Source organism: Triplophysa dalaica, chromosome 18 (assembly GCF_015846415.1).
Source record: "Triplophysa dalaica isolate WHDGS20190420 chromosome 18, ASM1584641v1, whole genome shotgun sequence".
NCBI classification, from domain to species: Eukaryota; Metazoa; Chordata; class Actinopteri; order Cypriniformes; family Nemacheilidae; genus Triplophysa; species Triplophysa dalaica.
The window spans coordinates 182484-207500 of NC_079559.1; the positions used below are offsets into that span (position 1 = coordinate 182484).

A 25017-nucleotide genomic window follows, 5' to 3' on the forward strand; every position below is an offset into this window, starting at 1 on the left:
TTTACACACGGAAGGAATTTGACTTGGCGACAGGAGCTTAGTGCAGAAGAAAGTGTTCATATAGTGCAAAAATACATTAAGATTAGGGCTGTCAAACGATTAATTGCGATTAATCACATCCAGAATTAAAGTCTGTGTTTATATAATGTGATGTATGTCTGTGTACTGTGCATATTCATTTTGTATTTATAAACACACACATGTGCACAAATAATTTAAATTATATGTTAATGTTCATTCATATTAATGATTTTTTTTTCTTAAATAAATGCGTATGTTTTTATTAATTGAAAATTAATATGCACAGACATACATTATGTAAAGCCAAACTGTTCTTCTGGATGCCATTAATTGTGTGACAGCCCTAATTAACATATATAATATTATATATAAAAAACTACATATGATTTTTTTAAAGAGTGTGCAGATGTGTTATTTACAGGTTTATCGTATATTGTTTCTTACAATGTAGTGTCCAGATGTAATGTGTAATGTGATGGTCAATGTGTCGTAAGAGCGTGTAATTGTTCAGGTTGAGTAAAGCCTGAGGGAAAAAAGTGTTGTTGTGTCGGTGTGTTCTGGTGGTCAGTGCTCTGTAGCGCCGGCCGGAGGGCAGTGTTGCCAGGTACGCGGTTTTCCCGCACAATTGGGTTATTTTGAGAATGCAATTGCGGGAAAAATTATGGAGCCAAAATGTTTATTTATATTCTAAGGATAAATGTTAATTGATGAGTTTCTTAATGTATATTCACACTCCGAATGAATACCGGCCCGGTCTTAAATGTAGGTATGACGAATCGTAACCACTCGCGGCGAACATTCTGACTCAAAAATGTGTTCCAACCCGCGCGGTACTAAAATGTGTGTGTCCTTCAATATCTTCTCCTGGCCGCCTGGTGGGAGGATGTTTTTCCAGAATACGACGATAACTACATCGAGTGTGAACCCCTGAAGCGTTGGAAACTTCGGGATTTCAGCCCTAATGTGATTTCAGGTCACCGCGGCTTTCAGAAAATTTGCGTTGCGTTCAACCGGTCGGTGGGCTTCATCTAAGCTTTGGACACTAATGAAAGGTAGTTGGACCTAAATACATAGGTCTTATCTTGTTACTTACGAAATTCCATCGAAATCCATCGAGGAGAAAGTATTTAACTAAATCGCGGAAATTGTGAAGTCACATTTGTGGCGGGTAGATTAGCGAATGTACTGCAGGCGCTGTTCTAAAAAAAACATCGTCTGTATTCAACTCATTCTGACGGTGTTTTTCTTGAAATTTCTCTCAATTAGTCATGCTATGTAGTTTAATATGCACATCATATGTGTTGTATGAATATGAATTAGCAATTAATTTTGATGTGTATTGTTTTTTCTCTTGTATTCTCAAAATAAATGTTTATGAATATGAATGAACGCTTATTAATTTTATTTGTTTTGAGTGAGGTACCATGGGTCTGATGCCCATTCCAGCTAAAACAGTACATTTTCATGATTTCATTTGAAAGAACTAACAAAATCCTACCTTCTATTCAAATTTCATGCAACTATCTGATAAAATAAGGAAGTTACAAGCAAAAATGTGTGAATAATAAGCATTTTCGTTCACACGACTTCTATTGGAGTTAATGTTAATTATTTGACTATATTCCTCGGTACTATAAATATCATAACTTTCGCAATCCTCAACTGATTTTCACAATTCAGGTGTCGTCGGAAAGGGAAATTTCAGCTCTGTCTATTCCTGTGATCCATTTTGAGATTAGGGGTGTTTGAAATTTTTGTCATCATACCTATTAAATGTGTGGGGAACGAGTCTGACAGGCAGGCTACAGTACATGGAGGGACGCGGGAGCTCAGCTCAACCAAAGAGGAAAAATTTGCGGTGGTATAAGGCACAGTACATCCAAATTATGTTTTAACCAATATTTCATCAGGTGAATGTCACGTTGCACAATGAAAGAAATCACTCGTGATTGTACAACACTTGATTCTTCCGGCTGCCAAATATCACGTTTGATCAGCGCTATACGTAGTCTAGAACAACTAAATCATTGACGTGCTTTAACAGGTTTTACATTATGCAATAAATGTAACCATGATTATTTCTTAAGCAAGTTTCTGAATGTCGAAACATGTTTCTCTTCCATTAACGCGCACGTGGGATATTTTTAAAGGGACACTCCACCCAAAAATGAAAATTCTGTTATGAAACTAGTTGTTTCTAAACCTGTATAAATGTATTTGATCGGTTGAACACAACGATATTTGCTAGAACGTTAGCTGCTGGCATCATTGACTACCATAGCAAAAAAAAAAATGGTAGTCAAACGTGACCCATAATTGTTTGCTTTCCTAAATATCCCAAAACTTATTTTGTGTTCAACAGAACTAAACAATATATACAATACATATGAAACCATTCAGATGAAAAATATGGCAATAGAAACGTCTTTAGGATGTTGTAAACTTTGATTTGACATAGGGAAAAAATTGGGCTAGTTTTTATTCCTTTTCGGCGGGTTTTGAGGGGTTATTGGGCTGGAAATATTTCTTGGACCTGGCAACCCTGCCGGAGGGCAACAGTGTGAGTGATCTGGGTGTGTGGGACCCTAGTGATTTTCTTAGCCCTTTTTCTCACTCTGGAGGTTAGGGGGACATATCTTATGTGTTAAAGGTGTTAATTGGCAAAAATATCATATAGCCTAAGCAAAGAGTGAATATTTACAGTGTTGGGCCTTGTTTTTCATAACCTCTGTTTGGATGGCACGCTGGATATTCACTTCTGGTCCAAATCCTGACTGATGCTGAACCTTTCTTCCCTTACTAGTGCTCTGAAATGATCACCTGTTCTGGCCTTTTGCTTGTCCACTCACTCTTTGAGGATTGACCACAGCTCCTCTATATGAGATTGACTCTTGGGGAGTAGATTTTTTCCGCAATAATTTAAAATGCATAATAATCTTCAAACAATGTGAATGAACACCACAACACCTTAAGCAGAAAGTTTGCACAACACAGAATTTATGTGGCTACTAATACTTTAGGCCACGACCGTCCAGACACTTCACATCATTTGTGTCTCTAACAGTGTTTGTGGTGGTTTATGCACTGACATGATAATGTGTGAAAAATGATATTAAACGACTTTTGTTTCATATCCATATCAGTGATGAGAAATCCGTCCTTCACGTCGATCTGTTAGACATCTGAAGACTTAAAAAACACCACATCTGTCGAGAAGAAAAGATGATGTTTGAGCGTCGAGAGTGAGATAATATCGCTGTCATCCGCAGAGAAAGTTTAAAAGCTCCCAAAGCACCTGAAGCTGCTGCTCCTCCTCAAACACTGTTCAGAGATCAGAGGAGAAACATCACACGCGACTCGTGGTGACATTGACGCGCGCGCGTCCCCGTGGAAAGAAAGAAGCGCGGCATATCGCTGCTGGTTCTGTGTGAATATGGAGAGTTGTGGTCGCCTTCTTCTGCTCTGTTTGTGTATTTGTTGTTGTTTTTTAACTGTTGTCTCTCAGTTAAACGCTGAGTCGAAAGGAGCGCGTCGCGCGCAACAGGTCGGTGCGGGAGTGCGCACGCGATGGACGCAGAACGGACGCGCTTTTCAGTTGCTGAGTCCCGGATCTGAGTTTGTGGCACCGGGACGAACAGAGCCGAAGCTCAGCGTAACCGAACCGAACACGACGCTCGCGCGCGAGCACAACACGAGCTCTTCAAGCGCGTCAGACGTGATGTTGGGGGATGATCCGTACGACCCCTACAAATCCATCCGGAACAATCCATACTACAACTACTATGACTCATACTACAGACATAGAAACACATTCAGACATCACGGATACGGAACCAGATACTTTCAGCACGGTAAGATGTTTATGAGACTTCTTGAGTGATTCTTTCTTATGAGAAAATAAACACAAACACACGCACTTGTTTCGATCAGGACTCCCGGATCTCGTGCTGGATCCATACATGATCCAGGTGTCCACGTATGTCCAGAGAGTGTCCATGTACAGCCTCAGGTGTGCTGCAGAGGAGAAGTGTCTGGCCAGGTGTGTGCTGACGCATCTCATCAAACTCTCAGACTGATGATTATATCACACCTGCTTCAGTCTCAGAATAAGAGTCTGAAGGTTTCAAATGAGATCTTAAGAACTGAGCTCAGATGTCAAGTCTGCAATAGGATTGAAGATCACAATATGAACTCAAACATTATCCAGATTATTTACCTTCATTTCACTCCTCCAGACTCTTCATGGGTTTCAACAATCACCTCTCGTTTGATTTCTCCCGTTTTAGGAGAAACATCTGAGACTAGTTGAGACTTAAAGAACTCCATCAAATGTCCGAGCTCTGAAAGAGAAACGTCTGATCAATAAGAGCGGTCATGTGTGTGGATTCAAAGTGTTTGTTGAGTTATATGTTGATGATGTGAATGTGTGTTGTGTTCTTCAGTTCAGCGGCTCACGCTCATGATTACGACACCAGAGTTTTATTGAGGTTTCCGCAGCGGGTGAAGAACCAGGGAACCGCAGACTTTCTGCCCAACAGACCCAGATACACATGGGAATGGCACAGCTGTCACCAGTGAGGAGAACATCTGAATAAACAACAGTACACCTCACCACATTTACTACACACACGTCTGCTTTGCTTTTAAAGTCCAGACACATTATATCAAACCATCATAATGTGACGTGAATGGTTCAAAATAAAGAAAACACAACAATTTGAAGGTATTTATTTGATCAAGCATCAGGATGTTTGTTGTTGTTTTTCTCTACAGCAGTCTCTACACTCAATAAAGTGTGCTCATGTGTTGTGCGTTATTATTTATTTGTACAATCTGCTTCAATTCTCCTCAAAGCTTAAACACAAATCTTAAATGCGTCTTTAATGGTGTATTTGAATAAAGAGCTTTGACGTCAGACACGTTTAGTGTACAGTAGGGATGCACACGTGAAAATAAAGAAAAGCATTTTTCTCTGAGAACTGAAGCATCAACACAGAACATGTGTGAGATTGTGAATGTTTGTGTGTTTCAGACATTATCACAGTATGGATGAGTTCTGTCATTATGATCTGCTGGATTCAAACACACAGAAGAAAGTGGCAGAGGGTCATAAAGCCAGTTTCTGTCTCGAGGACACGTCATGCGACCCCGGTTACTACAGACGATACGCATGCACGTCACACACGCAGGTACACGCGCAACACAACATCATTGATAATTCTGCCGTTTCATGTTGTTGATTGTCGTCTGATGGAGTTTACAGGGTTTGAGTCCTGGATGTTATGACACTTACGGCGCGGATATCGACTGTCAGTGGATCGATATTACTGATGTTCAGCCTGGAAAATACATCCTCAAGGTTTGTTCTCATATAAAGTCACATTCATGTGCAGCGATCATCGTTCTCTGTCTCTCATATGTCAAATGTTTCTGTTTCGGTTCAGATTACTGTGAATCCGAGTCAACAGATTTCAGAATCAGACTTCAGTAATAATATTGTTCGCTGTGATGTTCACTACACTGGGAATTACGCTCACGTGTCAGGATGCGTCATGTCATCATAGAGCGCTCGAGGAGCTTTGACTTCACCGCTGTGCTTCATAATTAAAGTCATTGCAGAAACATTCTGAGAGTGGACATCACTGCTGTTAAATGTTTGTAAAATGTATAAATCTTCTGTCGACACAGCAGAGGACCCTAACCCATTCAATGCAAACGTCATCATCATCTGTATTTACTGTATAAAACTGATGACGGGTTGTCATTTATGCAGTCTGTGAGAAACAGCTCAATGTCATTTCTGTATATCAGCTGTATTGAACGTAAACATGACTCCAGTATTTTACTTGTGTTAGAAAGGGTTTATATACACAACGATGCTTCACTTGTACTGTAACCCTGTCTATAAATTTACGATAATAAAACACACAATCGGTGGAATGATTTAACTTGACAATGTATTTTGTGTGTGTGTGTGAGAGAGAGAGAGAGAGAGAGAGAGAGAGAGAGAGAGAGTGTGTGGAAACAAAATTGCTAAGATACATACAAAAGCATAACTCGTGAACCAAAAATTCAAAACCTACTGAATAAATTCCTCGATACCCCATTTCCACACAATAATGAAGGTGTAAATTTAGCAGTAGACAGGATTAACCAAATTTTTACAATATCTGCAACGCTATCTAACCTAAAACCCACTAACACAAAACCAAACAAAAAGCCTGTAAATGAGAAATGGTTTGATAAGGAGTGTAAAAAACTTAGAAAAGAAGTAAGAATTCTATCAAATCAGAAACACAGAGATGCCGACAATGTAAACACACGCCAACTCTACCATGAAAAAGCTAAACAATATAAGGACACACTAAGGAAGAAAACGAAACAAGATACACAAAACCAGATAAAAGCAATTGAACAATCTCTAGAAACAAATCGCTTCTGGGAACATTGGAACACACTTAACAAACCCCACCATGAAGATCTTCCCATTCAGAACGGAGACGTATGGATAAAGCACTTCTCAAACCTCTTTAGTAAAATATATTTCCCACAATCTGGAATCAAGGTCTCATAACTCATGACGGAAGGTCTCAGAACAAATTCGACCCTAATAATTACGGCGGAATATGTGTAAACAGCAATCTAGGTAAACTCCTCTGTAACATTCTTAACAGCAGACTTCTCAAATTTCTAAACAACCAAAACATCCTGAGAAAATGCCAAATTGGTTTCCAGCCCAAATACCGCACATCCGATCATATATACACTCTTCATACCTTAATTGACAAAGAAACAAACCAAAATAAAAGAAAGCTCTACTCATGCTTTGTTGACTTCAAAAAAGCTTTTGACTCAATCTGGCATGAGGGACTTTTTCTTCAGTTGATTCAATGCGGCATCGGAGGAAAAACCTACGACATCATCAAATCAATGTACACCAATAACACATTTGCAGTTAAAATTGGCAACAAGCACACAGACTTTCTCTCCCAGAGTCGTGGAGTGAGACAGGGCTGTAGTCTAAGTCCTACACTATTTAACATTTACATGAATGAATTAGCTGGAGCTCTAGAACAGTCACCAGCACCCGGCCCGACCTTACAAGACACCGAAGTGAAATGTCTCCTGTTTGCAGACGATCTGGTGCTGCTGTCACCCACAAAAGAAGGTCTACAGCAACATCTGGACACCCTGCACACTTTCTGCCAAACATGGGCCCTATCGGTTAACCTTAAGAAGACTCGAGTCATGATATTCCAAAAAAAGCCCAGTAGCCAAAATCAACATCACAGTTTCAAACTAAACAACGTGCCCCTAGAACACACCAAGAACTACACATATCTTGGTATAAACATTAGTAACACCGGAAACTTAAACAAGGCTGTGAATGACATGAGAGACAAGGCACGAAGAGCCTTTTACACAATCAAAAAGAATATTAAAATTGACATCCCAACCGTAATCTGGCTGAAAATAACACAATCAATTATAGAACCAATCGCGCTGTATGGAAGTGAGGTTTGGGGTCCTCTCGCCCACCAAGAGTTCACCAGATGGGACAAACACCCAATAGAGATTCTGCAAACAGAAATGTGTAAAAACATTTTACGGGTACAGAGAAAAACTCCAAACAACGCCTGCAGAGCAGAATTAGGACTGTATCCTCTAATCATTAAAATACAAAAAAGAGCTTTAAAATTCTACACACACCTTAAGAACAGCGACACAGACACACTCCATCACAAAGCCTTAAGTCATCAAGAGCTGAGCCCAGAGAGAAACCCCTTCATCCAACTGATCTCACAACTAACTCTACAACCCCAAACATGCCCAAGTCAACCCCAAACCCCAGCCAGACTAAACCAAATGATGAAAAGACAAAAAGAGAAATATCTCAAACACTGGACAGAAGCAACAGCTCAGCAAAGTAAACTGGAATGCTATCTGTCACTAAAGAGAGAATATAAAGTGTCAGAATACCTCACAAGCGTATCAGACCCTAAACTAAGAAAAGTGTTGAGCATGTACAGACTCAGTGATCACCAGCTCACTGTAGAGACGGGCAGACACAGACACACATGGACACCGAGAGAAGAGCGACTGTGTCCACACTGCACACACAATCAAGTGGAAACAGAGCTGCACTTTCTCCTCTCCTGTCCCAACTACACACACATCAGAGAAACATTCTTCCCCCAGTTTACAAACTTACACAAAGACTTTGACCAGTTTCAACAAAAGGACAAGATCTCATACATACTGGGAGAAAAGTCAAGAAGCTCAAACCTGGCTGCAAGATATGTCAAGTCCTGCCACGACCAAAGAACAAGCAGCACAACACAACACAACACTGACAGGACAACACACACAAACTGACACTATCACCCTCATTGAGAACTTTAATTAAAACTCTTTTTCTGTTTATATTGAGATGTATATATATATAGATTTTTACTTATAGACTTTTAATTTTATTCTATCTTATTTTTGATCTTAATCTGTATTTCTGCATGTTTATATTTAATCTTGTGCTTTGGCAATGTAAATTTTCTTTTATCATGCCAATAAAGCTCCTTTGAATCTTGAGACAGACAGACAGACAGACAGACAGACAGACAGACAGAGTGAGAGAGAAAGAGGTTGTGTGTGTGGCCCTCTGCTGGTCAGTTGTGATAATACATGTGAGGCTATAAAGCCTGACAACATTAAAAAAGCTTTTATTTTTTGGCCTACATTTTTGCCTCATAATTTGTATCTAATTACACAATTTTTTTCCTAATATGCTGTCAGTTACATTTGTTTTGTAATGCAGCAGGGATGGGTTATATGACCCTGTATATTACCCTGTAGCCCAACACTGGTTGCTCACTGAAGCCAAGCAGGGCTGAGTCTGGTCAGTAACTGGATGGGAGACCTGCTGGTAAAGCTAGTTTGCTCTTGTAGGATGTGCAGTGAGACCAGCGGGGGGGACTCACCTTGTGATCTGTGTGGGTCCTAATGCCCCAGTATGGTGATGGAGACACTAGACTGTAAAACGCACGGATGAGACGTTAAACTGAGTTCCTGACTCCTGTGGTCATTAAAGATCTCATGGCACTTGTCATAAGGAGAACGCGTGTAACCCCAGTGTCCTGGCCAGACTCCCTCCGCTGGCCCTTGTCAATCATGCCCTCTCTATCAAGAATCAAAGAAGCTTTATTGGCAAAATTAAAGAAATGTTCCATTGCCAAAGCACAGAAAATTAAATATAAACATGGAATTAAAATTAAGATAAAAATAAAAGTATAGAAGTATCTAAATATACATCTTAATATAAAGAGAAAAAGAGAAAAGTATTGATGAATTCTCAGTGAGGGTGACAGGATCCTGTTATATAGTGTCAGTCTGTGTGTGTTGTGTTGTGTTGTGTTGTGTTGTGCTGGTTGTTCTTTGGTCGTGGCAGGACTTGACATATCTTGCAGCCAGGTTTGAGCTTCTTGACTTTTCTCCCAGTATGTATGAGATCTTGTCCTTTTGTTGAAACTGGTCAAAGTCTTTGTGTAAGTTTGTAAACTGGGGGAAGAATGTTTCTCTGATGTGTGTGTAGTTGGGACAGGAGAGGAGAAAGTGCAGCTCTGTTTCCACTTGATTGTGTGTGCAGTGTGGACACAGTCGCTCTTCTCTCGGTGTCCATGTGTGTCTGTGTCTGCCCGTCTCTACAGTGAGCTGGTGATCACTGAGTCTGTACATGCTCAACACTTTTCTTAGTTTAGGGTCTGATACGCTTGTGAGGTATTCTGACACTTTATATTCTCTCTTTAGTGACAGATAGCATTCCACTTTACTTTGCTGAGCTGTTGCTTCTGTCCAGTGTTGGAGATATTTCTCTTTTTGTCTTTTCATCATTTGGTTTAGTCTGGCTGGGGTTTGGGGTTGACTTGGGCATGTTTGGGGTTGTAGAGTTAGTTGTGAGATCAGTTGGATGAAGGGGTTTCTCTCTGGGCTCAGCTCTTGATGACTTAAGGCTTTGTGATGGAGTGTGTCTGTGTCGCTGTTCTTAAGGTGTGTGTAGAATTTTAAAGCTCTTTTTTGTATTTTAATGATTAGAGGATACAGTCCTAATTCTGCTCTGCAGGCGTTGTTTGGAGTTTTTCTCTGTACCCGTACAGAGTTTTTCTCTCTCTCTCTCACACTCTCTCTGTCTCTCTCTCTCTCTCTGTCTCTGTCTCTCTCTCTCTCTCTCTGTCTCTCTCTCTCTCTCTCTCTCTCTCTCTCTCTCACACTCTCTCTGTCTCTCTCTCTCTCTCTGTCTCACTCTCTGTCTCTCTCTCTCTCTCTCTCTCTGTCTCTCTCTCTCTCACACTCTCTCTGTCTCTCTCTCTCTCTCTCTCTGTCTCTGTCTCTCTCTCTCTCTCTCTGTCTCTCTCTCTCTCTCTCTCTCTCTCACACTCTCTCTGTCTCTCTCTCTCTCTCTGTCTCACTCTCTGTCTCTCTCTCTCTCTCTCTGTCTCTCTCTCTCTCACACTCTCTCTGTCTCTCTCTCTCTCTCTCTCTCTCTCTCTCTGTCTCTCTCTCTCTCTCCCTCTCTGTCTCTCTCTCTCTCTCTCTCTCTCTCTGTCTCTCTCTCTCTCTCCTCTCTCTCTCTCTCTCTCTCTGTCTCTCTGTAGCTGGTGTGTGTGTGTGTGTGTGTGTGTAGTGAGCGAACTGGCGCCGTTGTCCTGTGGCTGCCGTCGCATAAACTAGGTTTTCATCAAACTTGTGAAACTGTGCATATATAAAGCTGACAGAAATAAAGTTACTAACAGTAATATGGTGCAGAATAACAATTATTTATTTCGTATTTCTGAAAAAAAAAACGTTTTATCCTGCGTTTGTGGGCGCGCGTGCGCCGAGGAGGCTGGTGGGGGCGCGCGCGCGCTCGTGTCACATTCTTTCGTTGATCCGTTAACCATCAGAAATACAGACAGAACAAGCTCGAGACAGACAACAGCGACAGACAGACAGGTACGTCACAAAAACACCCGAAACCACAAAGAGACATGAGAAATAAGAGAAATATTAAGAAAGAATAATGAGATGATGAAAAATCTGACTGATGCTACAGCTAATGCTAACGCTAGAAACAAAAGAGACTGAAGGAGAGAGAGAAAGAGAGGGAGAAAGAGAGAGAGAGTATCATCATCATCATCATCATATCACAAGAGTTTATAATGATTGAATCTGTCTGCAGTATTTATCAGATCTTGATGATTAGATTGATTTTGTGTAGTCTTTCATTGTGTGTTTGATGTGTAAAGGATTCTTTGTGAGTCAGATGATAAGAATATATAATAATATTATAAGACAGATGAATATAAATGACACACACATGACAGTGTATCACAGAGTTTCACTACATATTTGTGTGTTGTTTGTGTTGTTGGTTCAGGGCGGTTGGGGACAGAATGTTGACTGAAGATGGACGTTCCTGAATACCTTGATCTGGATGAGATTGACTTCACTGATGATTTACCTGTATGTACACCTGCATGTCTAATTTTCTTCATTATTTCTCCCTCCATGACATTAAAGCGTTTTTTGAACTCGAATATCATTCAGTTTCTCCCAGTCTCTAACCTTTGAAAATATTTATTGACAAAACTAAGTTAAGAAGGGCAGAATGTTACAGGTCAAAAAACTTCTTCAGAAATCTTTCCTTTTCCTGAAGAGCGTCAACTACGACATGGCGTCACTATTTTACAATGATGTTATTGGACCTGCAATTGTACTGTTTTTCAGAGATATTCAAAATTGCTCATATTATTAATCATAATATTTAAACACACATCTACATTTCAACATTATGAAAATGTATGGCTCTTACACACACTTTAAAGATCACGTGTCACAGGCAGTTTCTGCCAATCTCATATTAATCTTGAGTGTCTGTAAAGTATTATTGCATACGTCGTATCACATTTATAAAAGAGATCTACAGCTGTAACATTATTTCTGGAAAAACACAAGCTGCTGGAGGCGGGACGGAACTACAGCACGAGCACACAACACATCATCACATGAATAACTTCATGTTGTTTACATTATACACACTCACAACGATTGCCAAGAAAACACATAAGACTTAGTTTGACTGACATCGTGCAGTTCATGTCCGGCATCTTTCAGCACTGGGACCATCACCGCTCCATCTATCAGTTTCAAACCATCTCCAAATCCAGCGTTTATATAACATCCATCACTGAAATGCCGTGAACAAACAGACACACCTTAACTTCACTATCACAAGAGTAACAAGCTGCAGTGCAGGCCCACAGCGCAGCCCATCTTGTCACATCTTGTATCAAGGACAGAAATACTACGACATACGTCCAGCTCTCTTATGAACAAGTTGACAAAGAAAAGCCAGCACGTTTGACAGTGTAACGAAGTCAGAATGCATGAAACAGCATTAAATCCCTCCTTTAATGATGATGTGTTGAATGGGCTGGTTGCACAAGATGTTGCTGGTGAGCTTTTATGACGGCAGGGTCAGCAGACACATTTCTGGTCGTATAACACTATCCAGTTGTTTCGGCTTAACGACGTGCTCAGCAATGTAAAGACGATCTGTCATATCACTGATGAATTCATTTCTTCTTTTTTTTATCTAAATTCACCCATTTTGCCGGCCAAAAAAACGTCCTTTTCCCGTACATGCCAGAACTTAGTCTGGCGTCCCAAAGCTCACCAACGTCATCTTGTGCCACCTGGAATTGCTATGTTTAATCTCCTGTTTCAGTTCTCATCAAAGAACATTCCTGAACTTTGTCGACGACATGACGGACAGACTGAGGATAGACAAGGTTTGTGATTTCAGCTCATCATCATGTAGTGAGACAAATGCCTAATGAACGAGAGTCCAACACTTCTGTATCACATGTCCTTCCTTTCAGCTCCTGCGATCAACTGGGCTCGGAACCCGTCTTCAGTCAGCGGGACGGGAATCAAACCCACCGGCATCGCCGATGTGTACAGCAAATTCAGACCTGTCAAACGTGTGTCTCCCCTCAAACACCAGCCGGAGGTGTCGGACGCGGAGGCCGACGGGAAGAACGAGGAGCGGCGTGTAGAGATCTCTGTTTCTCTGTGTGACGCTCAGGGACTCAAGAGCCGAGCCGGCGGGACTGGAGCTCTGTTCGGCGATCTAGAACACTACGATCTGGATATGGACGAGATCCTAGACGTGCCGTACATTAAATCCAGCCAGCAGGTGGCCACACTTCCACGCGTGGCTTCGGAGAAGAAGACGTCAGGGAGCACGGGTTTCAAGGGCGCGTCGCTCACTCACGCCGAGAGCCTCAGCGGGACACAGTTCTGGCCAGACATCAGGAAGTCCAAGTCCACAGATCTGGGGTTCGAGCGATCGGTCGGCTCAGACTCGGACAGGCTCTTCTCAAGTCTGCCCTTCCCCGACACAACAACCCATAAAGCCGGAAGTCCAGGCGACTGCACCGCCAACCCTCCTCACGGAGCCAAAGGCACGAGGCAGGACAAGAGCTGGCCGGGGTCGAGAGCATTTGGAGAGGTTGATGAGGAAACGAAGAGGAGTCAGAACATCATGAATGTGGTCAGAGAGGGACAGATCTCACTGCTGGTAAGAGGATGACGTCACGTTTGAGGTTAGAGTAATGACGTGAAATAACTGTGAGGTGTGTCTGCGCAGCCGCACGTCGCAGTAGAGAATCTGGAGCGGATCAGAGACGAGGAGGGAAACAATCTGCTGCACATCTCCGCCGCTCACGGTCACGCTGATTGTCTGCAGCATCTCACCTCTCTGATGGGAGAAGACTGTCTGAATGAACGCAACGCTCAGCAGCTCACGCCAGCTGGACTCGGGGTCAAGGTACCTCTGACATAACCGTCATATAGAGCAGATATCACGTCAGCTGATGTGTCTTTTAAATGTAGACCAGTGATAGATTCTTGAGGATCACGTGTGTGTTTTGTGTAGAACGGTTGTCTTGAATGTGTGCGCTGGATGGTGAGTGAGACAGAAGCCATCGCTGAGCTCAGCTGCACCAGAGAACATCCCAGCCTCATCCATTACGCCGCTCGCTACGGACAGGTGAGGGGTCGAGTCGATCACGCTCCAGCGGCCGGATCACGTGACTGACCATGTGATCTGTGTGTGTTTGTGGCAGGAACGCGTGCTGCTGTGGCTGTTGCAGTTCATGCAGGAGCAGGGCATCTCTCTGGACGAGGTGGATCAGAACGGAAACACGGCGGTTCATGTGGTGGCTCAACACGGACACTTGAGCTGTCTTCAGGTGCTTCATCATCTCTCTCTACATTCACACTGTTCCCTTGTTTTCTTTTTCACTTTTTTTGTCTGGGACGCTCAGGGAAACACAGACAGGAAGTAGCTGTATCAGACAGGAAGTAGCATTGGCTCTAGTTTCCCGCTGCTGTAGCGAGAGGCATAATGTGTCATGAAAAACCAAATGAATATGTGAAGACCTGTAGTCTTGTTTGTGGAGGTTTGTTGCGCAGACCTTTGAGTGTTTCAGCAGCGAGTGAAAGTTGATTATTGGATGCTTGTCAGTGCCTCTTCCTCAGTGTTGTGTTGTGTTTCAGACGCTGGTGGAGTACGGGTCTAATGTGACAGTTCAGAACCAGCAGGGCGAGCGGCCGTCGCAGTGTGCCGAGCATCAGGGTCACATGACCTGCTCACGGTATCTGGTGGTGGTGGAGACGTGCATGTCTCTCGCCTCACAGGTGGTCAAACTCACCAAACAGCTGCACGAGTAAGAACACATGTTGTCTTTCATAATAAAGTCTTTTACTGTTGATCATTATTGAATTAATTTACATTATTTGTTTTTTACACGTCACAGACAAACCACAGCCCGTGTAGCTCTACAGAATCAACTTCAACTCTTCTTACAAACTCATGAAGCAAACGGACGGCCACGATCACCAAGGTCTCCTCTCCTTCTTTAAGAAACTTGCTGTTGAATTCTAGTTGTGAATGAGTGCGTGAATGTGTCTCATGTCTCTTCTCCATCAGCTCTCATGGTGGTCCAGCTGACACGTGGTCAGAAATGAGTTTAACCGCTGAAGTCGGCCCTGAGAACGGTCAGTGGATTGTGAGACAGAAGCAGGTGGAGACAGAAGCAGGTGGGGACAAAAGCAGGCCACCTGAAGGTCCAGGTGGGCCGGAGTCAGGGGCGGGGCCTGGAGCAGGACCAATGAGGAGGCCTGGCGTGGCGGAGAAGCGGGAGCTGAAACTGGCCCGTCTGAAACAGATCATGCAGCGGTCTCTCAGCGAGTCAGACGGCGACGCTTACCCTCCAGATGAGTCCAAACACTCCAGACCCGAGCGGCCCACCCAGCTGCCCATCGCCGAGGCCGAAGAGCTTCATCTGATGACCAAACACAAGACGAGCTCCACCGGTGAACGCAAGTTCTCTTTTGCTCACAGGACTTCGAAATCTGTGGACGTTTGTAACGCCTCGCCATCATCGGACTGCAGCGATCCTGAATCCAAACCCGACGGGACCAATGAAAAGATCCCCACAAGCCCCAAAAGTGCCCTGAAATCACCATCCTCCCGCAGAAAGACCTCACAGAACCTCAAACTGAGGGTCACGTTCGACGAGCCGCCACGCAAAGACACGGCCACAGGCGACGCCAAAGTGTCATCCGGCAAAGAGAAGGTGGAATCAGGGAAACGACCATTTGGGACGTTTCGGTCTTTGATGGAAAGTCTGAGCGGAAACCAGAACAGCAACAATAATAACATTCAGACGTCCAGCGCTGGAAAACATCCGAGCTCCGGCCCGACACCGAGTCCGCCTGGAAAAAAGACAGAAACCAAGAGCAAACACAAGAGTGCTGCTGTTTAAAGAGCAGACACACAATCATCAACAACATCAGAACATGATGCTAGACAGCAGATCACCTGACCTGTAAATAACACATACAAACTTACTTTCTTACACAATAAATGACTGTAAATGCAACTTTTTTGGAATAATAGTTTTCAGTACTGTGATTTTGTACAGTCTCAATCACCCTGAAGAGCAGAAGGTGTTGCTGTTGTCAAGGTTACGTTCTGACTGTAGTTAATGACGTGAATTCAATCATATTCATTATTCTGCATTGATATTATTTCAGACTGACACCAGTTCTTTACTTTTACGTTCACTTAAATAATTCACAGCGGTTTTGTTGTGTGTAATCTATATTGTTATCGAGTAAATGTTTGATTTCTAATTTAAGTATTATATTTGACTGAAAGGAACCATCATTGTACTGACGTTTGAATATTGAAATAAATATTAAAACACTTTAGACATTCTTGTATCATGAAACCAAATGGAAAGTTGTATTAGTTCAACAAGATGGAAGAGAAACAGACGATTGGTCATTATTAGCGTGTGTTGGTCAGCTCTTCTGCTCTCTGAAGACACCAGGGCCTTTAATTGGTGCTGCTGGTTGAGAGACAGACAAAAACAGAGAGAGAGAGAGAGAGATAGTCTGTGTGTGTGTGTGTTGTGCAGCATGTGAATGCAGGAGTTGATTTGACAGGAGTCTCGTCTATAGATTTTTGTGTCCATTGTTTTGTTTTATTTGTGTTCGTTTTACTCAGTCAATCAAATATAATTGACACCACTGGGCTCGTCTGCGCCTGCGGCTGCGGCTGCGCGTGACAGGCAGACAGCAGTTAACGCGCCTGCACGCCTGAAAGTTTCTCCGTTCGACGGTAAGAAAAGGTGTCTGTCAGAGCCGTGACAATTATAATCCGTTATTAACTGATATAATGACACAGATGAGGGATAATGATATCGTCCACCTTTCAAAACATCTTCAATTATACGGCTTCTGTTCCGCCTCCTTCACATATTTCATATTTGTGTTCACACATACTGAAGAAAACGCAAAGAGTCTTAAAATATTGAAGTCTGATTGTTATTATTTGTCAATATCCATGAATGTGTTTGTTTGTGAATATTGATCAGATGATGAAGATGTTTGTTCTCTTCAGACCGCCAGAGGGAGTCAGAGCTGTAGAGGAACAGTCTCATCACAGATCAGAGACATCAATAGAAAGCTTTTGTTTAAAACATTCACTCATAAAATGTCTCGTTTAATGTGATACAGAAGATTTAAGGGACGTCACGGGTAACGTTTGATCTTTTTACTGTGAGCCATTATTAGTACCCACGTGGTGAAAACGACTGTAATCAATGAAGAAACAAGAAGAGAAAAACATGAAAAGCAGTAAAAGCTGACACACACAAATCACCAACACACAATATAAAGAGTTTCAGCAAACAGAGAGAAACACGCGGCCGATTCTGCTCGTGTCAGTCAATCCGTTGAGTTGAAGTGTCTTTTCATGTTTCTGACCTTTGACCTCCTGTCAGACCCCGAGAAATACTGGAGTTCATAAGAAGACAGCTGACAGCACTCTTGTGTTGTTAAATAACGATTTCTGGATGTTATATAATTACATGTGATGTGAGTCTGTGACTGCCGTGTGCCAATGTCCTTTATGAACAGGTTTTATTTTTGTGCATTATCTTACACTAGTTTAAATAAATAAAGCTTTCCTTATAGCTTAGTGTGTAGAGCACTGCGCTAGCAACGCCAGTGTCATGGGTCGAATTCCATGGATTGCACGAACTCAAAGACTAATCTATAGTTTCATGCAGTGTAATTCACTTTGGATAAAATCGTCTGCCAGATGCGTGATTGTAAATAAATAATTATGTAAACACAGATTATATTCATATGTAAACACTAATAATAGATCATTCCAGTCTGTTTTAATTTGTATTTACAGCTACATGCTGAGACGTGCTGTGGAAATAGTTTATCCATATTACACGAGAAGAGAGAGAAATCATTCAGCTCTGAGAACGAACAGATCTGATGAAACAACAAGATCATGTCACGACACTTTCATAAACATTCAGAGATATTTTTACTGCACACAGAGACAGATGACATGTCAAACATGTGTGTTTAAAGACACAACACACGGCTGACAGATCTGCTTCTGCTATTGCTTCATGCCACTCGGAGATCCAAGAAGTGCTTTGAGAAAAAACAAAGAAATTTCTCCAAATCAAATATTTGGATTTCGTAATAAAGTCTAAGGAATGTCATCTTTGCCTCCCAGCGTTTCTCTGCAGAAGAATTCTTCATCTTTTTCTTTTAACTTGGCCGAGATGTTTGACTTTTTTATGTGGAAATAAACGTGTGTGTGCTGAATGTGATTGCAGTTTTACAACTGTGCCTCATGGGCAGAATACCGGTTTCAAGGTATATCGAGGTTTGAAAGAGTCAAGGTTACAATTTTCTGTGATACCATTTCTAAGGTATGAGGTGTCTACACACAAAAAAAAATGATTAAGTCATGTCATGCAATGTTTGATGTTTAGGCACAATATATGAGTATTATATTTTAAGGCTTTATTTTTTCCATGTCATATACGTTCTATGAATGTTGGTTAAAAATGAAATGTATTTGCGTCCAGTTGAAAAGTTGTTGTTTGTATACGCAGACATTTGAAAATAACACATTTTAGTGTTGTAATTGCAATACCGTGTCACTTTTGCCTAATGGCATCATACCGTCAAACTCCCATACCGTCCCATGTCTGATGTGCGTCACCCTTCATTTGTTCATTCGCACACAATGATAGTGTTCATAAAGATCAAAGATGCGAGTGTTTTATATTTATCACTTATTGATGGTCTGCGGGTGTGTGTGCTGGAGCTCTGGCAGTTATTCATTGTGAAGCAGTGCTTCTTATAACCTGTTTCATTGATCTGTGTGTTTCTCCCATTAAAGCAGCGGAGCGTCTCCGGCGGACAGACGCGCGAGTCCCGCCGTGCTCGTGGAAACCTCTCGTGGGCCTCTGGAGAGCTGCAGCATCATTTCTTCTCGTGTTCCTCCGTTCACCTTATTTGTTGTAAATAGCGGCTCATTACAGGCGCTCGGACATGAGACGTTCTGTCACGGCTCGATGGCAGCTCAGGTTGTTTGTAATTCTGTTGTGGTCCAGAGAAAAACGTCCCTGAGGAGGAAGCTCGTGTGTTCTCGTGTGCTGGACTCTTATTAGTAAATGTGTGTTTATTGTGTCTTCCGTCAGTGTGTTAGTGATGCGGTCACTATTCTCTACGACACGTGTCTGTTTCAAAAGCGTTTCTTCTCTGAACATCAGAGGATTCTTGACTGGATTGTGAAGTCAATCTCTGTTGGCCTGATAGATTCAATGTGTGGAATCATTTCTGTTTTTAATCGACCTTACGTGAACTTTTCATATCAAACACATCTGAATGAATATTGATGCTTTATTTGAGATGGTGTTTTATTATAATCCTGCTGTGTGTCTGCTCTCTCCCTCTTTATTAAATAAGAGAAGCATTTCAACATTATACGAAATAATTCATCTGTTTATCACTGATTTAAATACATTCTCTTCATATTGAGTTTAAGTGTCGTGGTTTACAGTTCTTACTCTTTTCAATATTCAATTCTTCAGAGATTTGATTTTGCAGAAAGAGAAAAACATTTTAAGATTCCCTTTACAGCAGCGGTAAATAATATTATTTAATAATTAATGACATTCAGTGAATAAATGTTTTTTTAAATATTTTTAGTTGAGCCATTTCCACATGGCATAGATGTCAAAGAGAAAGAAAAAAAATACCATTTTAAGTTATGTTTGAGTCGAGCAATCAATATCATTACAAAATACAAAAGAATCCCTTAAGTTTTTGGTACACAGGCACCTCTTTAAAGAATAGAAAGTTACCTAAATGTTCTGGGACAATGCAATAAAATGTCAGACAACAAACAAATGTCTTTTGTTAATTCAGAAAAACACCTAAACAACATCTGAATAGTTGCGTTTATACTTTCTTTTAAGATAATAAATAAAATCTTGTCTCAAAAACAAGTGAACTGACTATCAAGACATCACACTACATCATTACCATTTTTTATTGATATCGTAAAATTACGATTTTAAATGTAAAAATTATGTCATTACGATTGTCTTGTTTAGAGAGCGCCTTCCTGCGCTTTGAGGGCGGAGCATGAGCTGCATGAAGCGCTTCTGTCATGAGACTAGATCACATGACTCGCTTCATCGCGCACTGACTCTCTCTCTGTGAGTTTATACGGCTGTTATTGTTGAAGATGGCGGAGGAAAGAGAACCTCCACCGCTGCTTGATGCTCCACAGACGGACTTTAAAGAGCTGGAGGACGGTGAGGATCTGTTCGTCAGTACCGTGAGCGTGATCGAGGTGAGACGATACTATCATAACGACTCACTCTCGGCGGTTTCACTGTATGCTGACGGGGATTTTACACGCAGTGCTGCTCGGCACGTGTCTCCATGAATCAGTGTTTATACACAGTCACATGTCATCTACGTGTTTTGCTTTTATGCTGAAAGATTTCATTGAATTTGACAAAATGATTAGAGATGCAGGACGCGCATGCGCATACAGCTTCCAGCTGAACATCAACACTGCGTCATACGAGCGCAGAAACGTATATTCACACTTTGACGTCGACGTCGTTGTTTATCTACCAAATTTCATCATTTTTGTTTCGAGGATTAAAAAAAAAACAGCTGACAGTTAACTCAAATGAGTTTAATAAATGTAATCTAAATCACTTTTCTTTGTATAACGAGAACTCCAGAATTGGTTTCTCACTTCTAAGCATAAATAAATACTAAAGAAATTGAATTTTAGTTTGTTTTGGACACATAACAACAGTAATAACAGGTCATCTTTTGGACACAGTGCAATGTAAATACAACATAACAATAATTCTCTTGTAAAACTGTACTGACAACAACAACAACAATGTAGTAAAATAACACTTAAAATTGTCATGTTTTCATGCAACACATCTCTTTACTGACAGTCAACACAAAGTGTGTGTGTTTGTGTTAGAAAGTAAGACAGTGGTCGGTGTGTTCGTAACAGCTGATGATGATGATGATTATGTGCTCATGTGCTTCTCTTGTGAGTGTTTATGATCCGTGTGTAAACTTTAACTTCAGTGACTGTGTAACCTGCACATCATATATCAAATCATTCTCTTTTTCTTTTCATTGTGAAAGAATCTTTTAAACAAATCATTGAATGTCAGAGTCTGTGTCCGTGTGGTCAGTGCTCCAGACATGAAGGACAACAGTGCTCAGGGTGACCCGAGATCTTCGCTCTGGTCCTGTCCTCTCTCCTCCCCATCACTGCCTGTCTGCTCACACGGTCCTGTCCTTTCAAAAATGGAAGATGACAAGAGAACATTTGTGTGAAAAGTGAATTCCTTGAATGATTTCTTCTCTTTGTTTGTGTGTTTGTTGTGACTGAAACGCTTGAGTCAGTGGTGTGTGATTGTGTTGTTTTCATTGCTGTGATGATCTCAGTGTTTTATAAAGGCCGTGGGGCTTTTCGTTGTGTGTTCCTCGGACTGTGTTTTGATGCACACAATAACGCAGAAGTTTAAGTGAATGAAGAACTTGTTTGTTTGTTTGTTTGTTTGTCTTAAAGTCCATCTCAACATCTCCAGAAGCATCAAACCTTCCAGCAGAAGACATGAACATCGGCTCAAACGGCCCCAAACATGAGGAGATGTTTTTAGATGATGATGATGATGATGATCAGGACGACCTCTTTGCTGGTGTGATTCTTCTTTATAAACGTTCATTTCTTTATTTCATCTCCCTGCCAACCCCCCTAGTGTGTCTAGACAACAGTTGTGTTTGAATTTGAGAAGTGTGAAGTCATTCAGCTGAACTTCACATACACATTTGGGATATTTGCTGTTGGTTGTGTAGTCCTGTCACATGGTTTGTTGAAAGTTGTGTTTGTGTAGAAGCCACAGAAGAGGTTTCACTGGACAGTCCAGAGCGTCAGCCGATCCTATCAGACGGCCCGTCGCCCGCCATCACCCCCGTCACACCCACCGTCATGATGAACCCCAGAGTGGATGCGGCCGTGTTCGATCGCTTGATGGAGGAGGTGAAGGACTTCACTTAAAGTTGGTTTGTGAGAACTGAAGTACATGTGAGCACAGATTCATGTTGACGTGTGATGTGTGTTACTCATCACCTTGTAGGATGAAGATGATGAAGAAACGCCAGACACCTTTGACATCCAGATATCAGTGTCTGACCCTGAGAAAGTGGGTAAGAAACCGTCGCACTACACAAAAACCTCATGTGTCCACACACGTCAGAAAGACACACGTGTTTATGTGTGTGTGTGAGAGAGAAAGAGAGTTTGTGTGTGAGAGAGAGAGAGATTGTTTGTGTGTGTGTGAGAGAGAGTGAGAGAGTGTGTGTGTTTCTGTGATGTATGAGAGAGATTGTGTGTGTTTGTGTGAGTGTGTGTGTCTGTGAGTGTTTGTTTGTGTTGTTAAATCAATAGACCTTTTCAAATGTTATCAGGTCTCTGCTTCTCTTGAGTTTTGTTCACTTCTGCAAACAACACACAGTAAACACAACACAAGTGTTACATTAATGACCTAAGTCTTCATATATCATGATGTTATTTTACATTCTGTACCTGAGGTGTAAAGTGTTTTGTCCTGCAAATGTCAACATTACCGTCTGTGTCTTTGAAAACATATTATGAGTTTATAGATTGTGTGTCACATCTCATTTTAATCTTGAGTGTGTGTAACACAGTCTCTCATATGTCGAATCTTCAAAGAGTCTTTAGTTGGATCACATTTATAAAAGAGAGATACTGCTGTAACATTATTTCTGTGAGAACAACAGCTGTTGAGGAAGGACTGGTGGGGAGAGTGGGATAGAACTACAGCACACACAACACAACACAACACAACATCACATTAATCACTTCATGTTAGGGATGCACTGATGTATCAGCCAGCGATATTAATCATCTATATTGGATTAATTTAACACTATAGGCAATAGCATGAATAAGGCAGATACAGATGGTTTATTAGGGTTCTTTGATTTCTATGATGCGGGAAAATCGCCGATGTAAAGTAGCAACACGCCAGAAAGTATCACTGAACACTGAACAGCTTATGAAATTCAAAGTGTGCTCTGAATAGTGCTAATAATTATTCATCTGGTGTTGAAATATGTGATCTGCTTGTTGTGTGTGTGAATGAGAGGTGTGGGTTTGTGTTCTTTTAGCATCTGGTGGACGTGAACACAAAAGTGAATCAGCGCTGATCTAACAGACTTTACCTCAGGAACACTTTACCGTTTCATTTGAGAGAAGCTGCTGTCAAACTTTGCAGCAAGCCGTCAAAATCAAAGTCCAGTTAACCTAAAAAAACTGCTCCTAAAAATGTAAAAAAACTAGTAATTATAAGTAAAATACAAAAAAATAAGATGTAAGATACTGGTTTATATTAACATTTATACACCAAAAAAAAGGAAACATAGAACCTAGAAAAATAAAAAGGGAATTTGGGACGGATTTCTTGGGTGCCTAGTTTATTAATTTATGAGTTGATGTCTGAATATTGAAAGTTTTTCTCTGAACAAAATAATTACTGCAAATAGCAACAGCACAGACTTTATTTAAATATATTAAAGAAATGTTCAATTTTAAGTCAATTTTGAGTTAATGTTTTTAATAAAATAAATAATGTATAGCAAAAATCACCTTTGAAGATTGTCATGTTGTCTTATTGTTTTTTTAACAAGATTTTAGAATTGGCCGATAGTTGTTTGTTAAAATCGATATTGGCCCCAAAAATCCTATCGGTGCATCCCTAGTTTATGTTGTTTACATTATGCACGTACACACTGATTACCAACAGACATATGACTTAGTTTGACTGACCTCGTGCAGTTCATGTCCTTCATCTTTTAGCGCTGGGACCATCACCGCTCCATCTATCAGTTTCAAACCATCTCCAAATCCAGCGTTAGATCTTTGGTCTTGTGTTATGAAAAATAATATAAGAATGAAGTAAGTTTATGGTGAAAACAAGCCCTCATGGACAGTGTTGTGCTCGGCTCATATCACTGTATTAAAATGGTTCAAAACTGGTGAGCCACAGAATTCTCTACATCAGGCATAAAAATATTAAATGATTAACAATTATTCCTTTATTACCATAACTCATTCGTTCGGAGTGGTTGTTCTTAGTAAAAAAAAGGATCGTCGCCTCCAAGTTACAGCTTGTCAATAAATCCGCACGGAAGCTTTTTTGTTTTGTTTTAAAACGATCTGTGATTCTTAACTTTCATTGAAATAAATAGTCCCAGTTTATTTATTGTTTAAAATTCAATGCAAATCTAAACCAGACAAACACTGACTGTGAACGACAAAGAAAACTATATTTAAGAATGTCTTTTTTTGCTGTGCAAACATGATCTCTCTCTCACTTCTCACCACCTTACATGTATGATTCACATGTGTGTGTGTTTGTGATTTAGAGATGATGATCCATATCTGATAATGTCTAACATCACTATCTGTTTGTGTGTTTGTTTGTTTGTGTAGGTGATGGCATGAATGCATTTATGGTTTATAAAGTGAGCACTAAGGTGAGTGAAACATCTTTCACAGATTTAAGAGTAAACGTGTCCCATGTTTCTTGATCTGTCTGTGTGTGTGTGTGTGTGTGCGTGTGTGTGTAGACCAGTCTGTCCATTTTCAACAGAGACGAGTTCACCGTCAAGAGACGTTTCAGTGATTTTCTGGGTTTACACAGTAAATTAGCCTCCAAGTACCTGCACATTGGATACATTGTTCCTCCCGCTCCAGAGAAAAGCATTGTGGGTAAGTTTTCATGTCTGACCTGAGACGTTCTGTAAAACAGCTGGACGTGGTGATGTCATAGAAAGATGTCATGTGTTTAAGGAATGACGAAGGTTAAAGTCGGGAAAGAGGATTTGTCATCAGTGGAGTTTGTGGAGAAGAGACGATCTGCTTTGGAAAGGTATGAAACACAGTTGAAGATTTTCCTCCTTCAGTTTGTAGAAACACACGCCGCAGTGAACATTACATGA

The 25017-nt window shown here is 41.1% G+C and overlaps 3 protein-coding genes across 3 annotated transcripts in view; all 3 read left to right on the forward strand.

The window, feature by feature from the left end:
* The first annotated feature begins 3341 nt into the window (after positions 1-3341).
* Positions 3342-5923, forward strand: LOC130440374 (protein-lysine 6-oxidase-like). The gene is made up of 6 exons (XM_056773474.1): positions 3342-3872; positions 3952-4060; positions 4464-4595; positions 5054-5210; positions 5285-5380; positions 5466-5923. Exons 1-6 carry the CDS (start codon positions 3455-3457, stop codon positions 5583-5585), a joined length of 1032 nt encoding a protein of 343 aa, XP_056629452.1. The 5' UTR covers positions 3342-3454; the 3' UTR covers positions 5586-5923.
* Positions 5924-10725: 4802 nt separating this feature from the next.
* Positions 10726-16332, forward strand: sncaip (synuclein, alpha interacting protein). Its single transcript, XM_056730070.1, has 10 exons — positions 10726-11004; positions 11429-11514; positions 12779-12842; positions 12933-13633; positions 13703-13882; positions 13991-14104; positions 14181-14306; positions 14614-14783; positions 14874-14960; positions 15047-16332. Exons 2-10 carry the CDS (start codon positions 11458-11460, stop codon positions 15882-15884), a joined length of 2337 nt encoding a protein of 778 aa, XP_056586048.1. The 5' UTR covers positions 10726-11004; positions 11429-11457; the 3' UTR covers positions 15885-16332.
* A 3781-nt stretch (positions 16333-20113) lies between these two features.
* Positions 20114-25017, forward strand: part of snx2 (sorting nexin 2) — a 9179-nt gene continuing 4275 nt past the window's right edge. Inside the window, exons 1-7 of the mRNA XM_056729552.1 lie at positions 20114-20302; positions 21563-21692; positions 21888-22033; positions 22131-22200; positions 24509-24552; positions 24646-24787; positions 24869-24947. Coding sequence (XP_056585530.1) covers positions 20195-20302; positions 21563-21692; positions 21888-22033; positions 22131-22200; positions 24509-24552; positions 24646-24787; positions 24869-24947 — 719 coding nt within the window. The 5' untranslated portion in view covers positions 20114-20194. The remainder of the gene's footprint in view (positions 20303-21562; positions 21693-21887; positions 22034-22130; positions 22201-24508; positions 24553-24645; positions 24788-24868; positions 24948-25017) is intronic.

Excerpts from the sequence above, each read along its gene's own strand:
- LOC130440374 (XM_056773474.1), top strand. The coding sequence starts at position 3,455 with ATGGAGAGTTGTGGTCGCCTTCTTCTGCTCTGTTTGTGTATTTGTTGT. Across the intron at positions 4,061-4,463 it reads GAGGAGAAGTGTCTGGCCAG|TTCAGCGGCTCACGCTCATG; the intron begins GTGTGTGCTGAC and ends TGTGTTCTTCAG. Across the intron at positions 5,381-5,465 it reads CTGGAAAATACATCCTCAAG|ATTACTGTGAATCCGAGTCA; the intron begins GTTTGTTCTCAT and ends GTTTCGGTTCAG.
- sncaip (XM_056730070.1), top strand. The coding sequence starts at position 11,458 with ATGGACGTTCCTGAATACCTTGATCTGGATGAGATTGACTTCACTGAT. Across the intron at positions 13,634-13,702 it reads AGGGACAGATCTCACTGCTG|CCGCACGTCGCAGTAGAGAA; the intron begins GTAAGAGGATGA and ends GTGTCTGCGCAG. Across the intron at positions 14,784-14,873 it reads CTCACCAAACAGCTGCACGA|ACAAACCACAGCCCGTGTAG; the intron begins GTAAGAACACAT and ends TACACGTCACAG.